Source organism: Microplitis demolitor, chromosome 8 (assembly GCF_026212275.2).
Source record: "Microplitis demolitor isolate Queensland-Clemson2020A chromosome 8, iyMicDemo2.1a, whole genome shotgun sequence".
NCBI classification, from domain to species: domain Eukaryota; kingdom Metazoa; phylum Arthropoda; class Insecta; order Hymenoptera; family Braconidae; genus Microplitis; species Microplitis demolitor.
Window position 1 is genome coordinate 7,925,296 of NC_068552.1, and position 8,124 is coordinate 7,933,419.

General features: G+C 42.0%; 1 protein-coding gene across 1 annotated transcript; it reads left to right on the forward strand.

The window, feature by feature from the left end:
• On the forward strand, window positions 1-3,843 carry LOC106693426 (uncharacterized). Its single transcript, XM_053741538.1, has 2 exons — window positions 1-2,337; window positions 2,410-3,843. The coding sequence occupies exons 1-2, from the start codon at window positions 1-3 to the stop codon at window positions 3,841-3,843; spliced, it is 3,771 nt and encodes a 1,256-aa protein (XP_053597513.1).
• The last annotated feature ends 4,281 nt before the right edge of the window (window positions 3,844-8,124 follow it).

Consider the following 8,124-nt stretch of genomic DNA (forward strand, 5'->3'; position numbering starts at 1 on the left):
ATGACCAAGTTAAGTACTACTCCAATTAGACTATTACTAGATACTGGTTCTGAAATTTCCTTTATTTCAGATTCACTAGTTTGCCTCTTAGCTCTATCACGCTCACGCTCAAATCTCAACATACTGGGGATTGGCTCCACCAAGGCTGGTCATACAAAAGGGTGTGTGCAGATCACACTCGTATCTCAACACTCAGCTCAGAAAATCACCATCATTGCACACATCCTGAGTGGTTTAACTGCTCTACTACCGTCCATTGCACTCGAAACCATCGATCTCGCGCGCTACAAGTCTCTCAAGTTAGCAGATCGAGACTTCGCTGTACCAGGATCAGTCGATATCATCATTGGTGCTGATTACTACGGACGAGTAGTACTCGACGAAACTATTCGATGGGAAGATGATTTCCCTATCGCTCAAAATACTATCTTTGGTTGGATTGTACTCGGTCCAATCACCACAACTACTCACCAGCCACCTCGGATGCTACAAGTAACCTGCTCGGATCATCATCAAGAGCTTCAGGAGCTCCTAACACGGTTTTGGATTCAGGAAGAGGTACCATCTGATCAACCCAATCTGCTCACTCCTGACGAGGAAGCATGTGAAGCTCATTTCCAGAGCACACACAGACGAAATGCTGCTGGAAGATACATTGTCAGACTCCCATTCAAGTCTTCCCCAGCTCGGCTCGGAGACTCATACAGTGCTGCATATCGGTGTCTTCGGCACCTGGAGCGTCGTCTCAACAACGACCAACAACTCAACAAGCTCTACCGGGAGTTCATGGATGAGTATCTTCAACTTAACCACATGGTACTCGCAGACCATGACTCGGCTCACCAAGGTTACCTCCTGCCTCATCATGGGGTCCTGAAGACCGCCAATAACAAGCAAAAAATACGAGTAGTATTTAACGGCTCCAAACCAACCAATTCTGGGCTGTCCCTGAACGACTTAGCGCATACAGGTCCCAGACTTCTGCTCAACATCCTTGATGTTCTGCTCCGACTTCGCACACATCGATTCATCTTCCTCACGGACATTACCAAGATGTACCGCCAAATTCTGGTCCACCGTGATGACCAGATTTACCAGAAAATACTCTGGTTCGATCACGTCGGCAATATTGTGCAATTTCTGCTCACTACCGTTACCTACGGCACGACGTTTGCTCCATACCTGGCCGTTCGTGCCCTGCTCCAGCTCGTCAAGGATGAGAGACACAGATTCCCGTTAGCCATCGTGCCACTCACTCGGGGTCGTTACGTCGACGACATCTCAGGAGGCGCTGACGACACCGAAACACTTCAACAGGTCGCCGATCAAACGGAACAACTCTGTAAGGCGGGCGGATTCCCACTTGCCAAGTGGGCAAGTAATTTTCGCCAGCTCAATCAACTCAGCCACGCGGAAGTGGTCGATCAATACCCACTCGAGGATCCAGATACCAGCACCAAGGTCTTGGGAATGCTCTGGTCCTCCAAACGAGATCAATTCTCGTTCCATCACACTGCGCAATCAACCTCGGCTTCATCGTACACCAAACGTGCAGTACTCTCAGAGATTGCTCAGATTTTTGATCCTCTTGGGTTCCTTGCTCCACTCACAATTCAGGCAAAGATGTTTATGCAGGAACTCTGGCTTGTGAAACTCGGCTGGGACGAACCACTACCGGCTACATTACGCCATAAGTGGAAACCATTCAAGCAAGAACTCATCAGCATCGACTCGATAAAAATCCCAAGATGGATCAGCTCATCCACGTGCTCGGATCTTGAGATTCATGGATTCTCAGATGCCTCTCAATTGGCAATGGCAGCTGCCGTTCTGATCAAGGTTCACAATCCTGCTCGAGGAGTTCGAGTAACGCTGCTCTGCTCCAAAACTAAGGTCTCGCCATTAAAGAAGATGACGATTCCCCGATTGGAACTAAGTGCTGCTCTCATGTTGGCCAAACTCGTCCGTCACTGCCAGATAACTCTAGGTTACGAGCGAGTTCCAACCTACCTCTGGACTGATTCATCAGTCGCGCTCACGTGGATTCACTCTCACCCGTCGCGCTGGAAGGACTTCGTCAGGAATCGAGTGTCACAAATTCAGGATCTTACTCCAGATGGCCACTGGAGGTTCGTTTCTGGCACAGAAAATCCAGCAGATTGTGCGACACGTGGTTTAACCACTACTCAGCTCAAGGTTCATCAGCTATGGTGGACTGGCCCACCATGGTTGCTCCAAAACCAGTCGTCCTGGCCCACCAGTCCTGCTCATATTGATGTAGACTCACTACCTGAAGAACGACCCATCAAGGCGTTCTACTCATCGGCTCAACCGCTGGTATCTCACTGGACTATCATGGATCGCCCAATTCCGCTACTACGGGTTTTGCGAGCCACCGTGATCTGCTAGAGATTCCGGGATCTGCTCAATCACAAGCCCAACTCAACACTCAATCATGCGATCACCTCTGACGAGGTCTCGCACGCGCTCAGCTTCTGCATCAAGGAAACCCAACGAGTCTACTTCCACAGTGAAATAAAGCTCCTCAACACTCAAGCATCATGGCCAAGGGATCACCCATTTGCTCGCCTAGTTGCCTTCCTGGACACCGACGGCATCATCCGAGTTGGTGGGCGTCTGGCAAATGCACCAGACAATGATCAACATAAGCACCCTGCAGTATTACCACGTGATGCTCCACTCACTCGGCTCATTATCTCTGACTCCCACCAGCGTACACTGCACGGAGGAACTCAGCTCACACTCGCCTATCTTCGGCAACGATATTGGGTATTGGGTGGCCGGCAACCAGTTCGGTCGTTCATTCACAAATGCCTCAAATGTGCTCGGCATCGAGGAATTCGTGCCCAACAATTGATGGGACAATTACCTGCTCCACGGGTCACCCCGTCACCACCATTTGCTCACACTGGTGTCGACTATGCGGGTCCCGTGACTCTCAAGACGTGGAAGGGACGTGGATCGAAATCGTCGAAGGGCTGGATTTGCGTCTTTGTATGTCTCGTCACCTCAGCAGTTCATTTAGAACTAGTTAGTGATTACTCATCCGCCACCTTCATTTCTGCTCTCCATCGCTTCATCAGCCGGCGTGGAATATACTCAGCTCTATACAGTGACTGCGGAACCACGTTCCAAGGTGCTAGCTCAGAGCTCAAGAGGCTCTTTTCTCAATATACACGAGAATCGGCTGAACTGCTCGCCTTTGCCACTGTGAATAACATTAAGTGGCATTTCAACCCACCAGCGGCTCCCCACATGGGCGGAAAGTGGGAAGCAGCGGTGAAGTCGCTCAAACATCACCTCACGAGGACTGTCGGTGATTCTCGACTCACTTTCGAGGAAAGTACAACTCTCCTAGCTCGGATCGAAGCGACTCTCAACTCAAGACCCCTGGAAGCCATCAGCGAAGACCCTGATGACCTGACCGCTCTTACACCCGGTCACTTCCTCATCGGGAGAGAACTCAACGCCATTCCAGAGCCTTCACTCATGGACCTCAACTCGTCACGGCTCTCCAGATGGCAATTCATACAACAACGTGCTCAATACTTCTGGAAACATTGGTCCACCAGCTACATCCAACGCCAGCTGGCCCAGACCAAGTGGTGTCAACCACGGAATGATGTTCAAATCGGCTCATTAGTTCTGCTCACCAATGAGAATGCTCCGCCAAATCGATGGCCTCTCGCGAAGGTCACGGACGTTCACCCTGGGCGTGATGGGCTCACTAGAGTAGCCACAATCAAAACCATCAATGGTATTCTCACGCGGCCAGTTGCCAAACTTGCATTGCTGCCGCTCGCACCTGAACGGGACGCGTAACCAGCTCATGTGGATCATCATTGGCGTGTCTGCTCGGATCATCTCATCAATCAGCAACCCTGTTCCTGATGGCGGCCGGAATGTTTGGTAATTATCGATTACCAATCTAAATTTCCCGCGATCCGACGGGAGTTCAGCCGCTAGCGCCGTCCGGTGACGCAGCTAACTCACCCCCGGCAACCGGTTTTATCTTTGCTGCTACGACGCTGTCAACAGTGAATTCCTTCCTCTACGTACAAACCAGTTTTCACCGCAAATTCTTTCACTCTGTCAAGGATTAAGAAGTTTCCAGAACGTGCTTAATTCACCAGGTAACCATCTTGCCAATATAATTATATATACTTCTGATTCAGTCGCCATCGGCTCAACATCATTAATTCTAACCTGTCCACGACGCGTGGCTTGACCATCGGCGTCGTTTTTTGTTCTAAGTGCTGCTCGGATCAATTGTGTATAATCGTTATTGACAATTAATATTTAACTTACTCAACATGCTCAATTAATTATGATTAAATAAAAACTGTTCAATTGATTCTGTGATCATGTGCTCGGTCAACGTCTGCTACGCTCGGCCCGGACTGGTATTTCCACCGGGTTCCTATACTAAATTACCTACAATGAAATTCTGTTCAACTAATTAGTAACTAATTAAGTTGTGTAAACAGTTGTTACGCTCGGCATGGTGTGATACACACATCCATGTTCAATTGCTCGGATCACTCAGTGTATTCCTACGATTCTGATCGGATCGATTACATATATAAATCCGTTCAGTAGTTAATAATTACTTAAATTTTAACATTGTTACGCTCGGCGTGGTGTGATACACACATCCATGTCCTACTTATCGGATCAACTCACTACATTCTTAAGTCTTATCATCGGATCAATTTTACTTTTGTTCAAGTTACTGTGCTGTGATATTGTTAATATATTAATTGTTTTTTTTTTATACTTGACTATTATTATTTCACGACCTTCTAACACCCAGTTCCGGAAATTAAATAATTAAATTTGTAAATAGATAAAGTTTTTACAACATGCAAATGATTTATAAATTAAAATAAGATTCCAAGCTGTTTACTTAATAATATAATTGTTAAATAAACTAACGTACATATATATATATATATATATATATATATATATATATATATACACATACAATTATATCATAGCTGTTGTACTATGGGACACTGCAAAGTGAAGCATCAGCAGAAAATATGTTGTTTACCTTATGTTTGTACTGTCTTGTCATTTTACATTTGTACATAGCAGGATAAACTATTGTCGAAAGAATTATTAATAACAACGTAAACGAATGATTTATTTTTAAATGACTCCAATTCATAAATATCTCTATGATGAGCTTATACAATTAGTGATGTTTATACGTAATAATAAACCTGAGTTAACAGTACCATTTCCGGACGACCGATTAAAAGCTTGGCAATATCTTTCAGAAGAATCCGTGTTGTTGTTATTAAAACGTATCATTTTATTTACACCCGCTAGTATAATAAGTGATTCTTATGAACGTGGTTTGATTTTTTCAAGTGCTAAAATTATGCATACTGTGTGCGGCTGTGTAAGAAATAGTAAAAGAAAAGGTGCTAAAAAGCTTTCTAAATTGATGAAAGCTTATGGTATGTAAGATTATGAATTTGAATATTAAAATTTTTGATAATTAGTTTAAGAATTTTCAAAACAATTGTGTTGAATATTTATTTTTATATTATAGATCAACATTGTAAAGAAGATGTTTTAGCCGCTCTTTCTAATGATACCAACAACACCGTAAATAATGATACTGATGATACAAAAGCTGTTGAATCGTCTACGGTTCCTTCTTCTTCTTTCACCCTAGAGGTACGTAAAAATGACATTATAACGCGCATGTGTATTTTAAATTATCTTACGTCAAATTTTTATAGCCTCAACCGTCCACTTCTTATCAACAAAGTGAAGATAACGGAAATTAGATCGAGTGTTCGAAAAAAACCATTTCAGCAATACTACCCGCGAAATGAAAGATCCGACTGGATGGTTATACATTGACAGAGGATACCACATCTCCGTTGAATATTTTCCGGAGATAATAGACAGCAATAATGATGATGATAATGAGGACAATGATACACGATCTGTTTTAACATGCGATGCATGTAATGCTGAAAATGGAAGGGAAAATAAGGATATCGACACTCTTGCGCAATTAATACCAGAAGAAGATGAATTTATATGAAAAATTACTGTATTGGGGTACACCCAGTCTAAGAAGAGCAAGAATATAGACTTCGTGTAATATCTGAAGCCTGTATGGATGTCACTTCTGATTCAGAATCGGAGAATAGTGAAACACCCTCCTTAATAGGTAAATTTAAATTTTAAACAAATACCATATTTCATTAGATCAATATCTATTATTTCCGTAGATTTTGTTAACACATACCTTAACGCCAATCATCTAGAAGGATAAATTTTAACACAAGTAAGCCAAGCTGATGATTTGACTTTTATAGTTAAATATATATTTATAATATTTTTACAGGTACTCAACAAGGTGGTGTTTTAACAAGAAGTGTCCGTTTGAAAACCCAACTACCTAATTAACATGCAGCCTCACAAAGTTCTGACGAGAACAATTTTTGGAGTGTAGAACCGACGGGGCAACGTTTTATTATTGAAAAAGAACTCACTAAACATTTTAAAAAATTCGGTGCAAAAGGGGTAAAGAGCATCATTCGTATCTTACAACCACCTACAAATACCAATAATATTCAATGGCTTCAAGGTGGTTTGAGAGATATTAAAACCCACATTACCTCAAAATGTAGAGGTCATGATTACGTGGGATTTACAATCAACAGCGATAGATTTACGCCAGGACCCTTATGGTCTCGTTTCAAGCAAGCTAATGCATATACGCCTGACGATCTAGGCTTATTACTAAGTAACGTGGCACAAAGTGCTGGTACTATCACAACAGACGACTAATTAGTCATTACAGTCTCTCCTGTAGAGGGTCTGGAAGGCACGGGTCGGAAACTCTTAACGCACCAATTCATTTATAAAAAATATATAATACCTATCAACAATAACGATAATTTTTGTTTACCGAGGTCATTAGTAGTCGGTCAAGCGTATGCTGAAAGGTGAAATACGTACAGGTACACTATATCGGAAATGGAAATCAATTACCGATAACAGATGTACCCTACAAAAAACGGGGGCGTTGTCTTTGGTTCATAAAGCGGGTGTTCAAATTTCTAATAAGGGTTGCGGTATCGAACACGTATTTACTTTTCAAGAATATTTGGAGCGCATGGGTATAGCTATTGTAATTTATGAATTTTTAACTCTAGGCAAAGGTAATAAACCTATCTTTGATGAACGCGAAACTGTTCAATTAACTTTTGGTTGTATAAAGCATGTTATATATATATTATACTACAAGAATTCATAACATTTTCAACCAATAGTGAATTCGTAGGGCCTATAGGCAGTAAAATGTTTTGTAATTTATATAATATAGGTTATGCGAGGAGTATAGAACGTAGATGTTCTAAAAGATGCCCCTGCTGTAAAATAATACCTGTTTGTAATTATATATTCAAACGCTCTTGTACATTATGCAATAGGAGGTTTTCGAATAACAAATGTTTTGAAAAACATCTTGTTAAAGGTTCTAGTAAAAGAAATTAGTGTAGCTAGTATCGATACAGCAATACAGAAACACTGGATTATAAAATCACCTATTCCGTACAATAAACTGACAATAGAGTATAAACGGAAAAATGATTTTATCACACGTAATGTCCACGGCATAAAATGGTGTAACGGTTGTACTGTTTTTTCGAAAATCGTGTCTGTTTTAACTTCTTACTCTGAAAAAGCGAGGTTTATTTATGTACATGGTCAAATCAAAGCAAAATATCTCGAGTAAATATTAAAAAGAGAAATAATAAATTTAAAAGAGGATGAGGCTGAATGTGCAAAGTTTAATTTTTTAAAGAAAAATATCAGAACGCAGTGTTCTTTACACCATTCTCTAACCCGGAACTGTACAGCTAAAGGCTGGAACTGCTCTTTAAATCGAGCTTTTAAGTTTACGTGATTGGATTATCGAAGAGCAGTCAAAACCATTCATATAAATTATTAGATAATACTATACCCAAAAATTTTACGAGCACAACCACGCTGCTATGATTGTGTGATGGATCCGCGTTGGAAACATCCATGGACTTCAATTATTTGCGGACCCACCGGTTGTGGTAAAAC

Excerpts from the sequence above, each read along its gene's own strand:
- LOC106693426 (XM_053741538.1), top strand. The coding sequence starts at position 1 with ATGACCAAGTTAAGTACTACTCCAATTAGACTATTACTAGATACTGGT. Across the intron at positions 2,338-2,409 it reads ACTCATCGGCTCAACCGCTG|AGATTCCGGGATCTGCTCAA; the intron begins GTATCTCACTGG and ends GTGATCTGCTAG.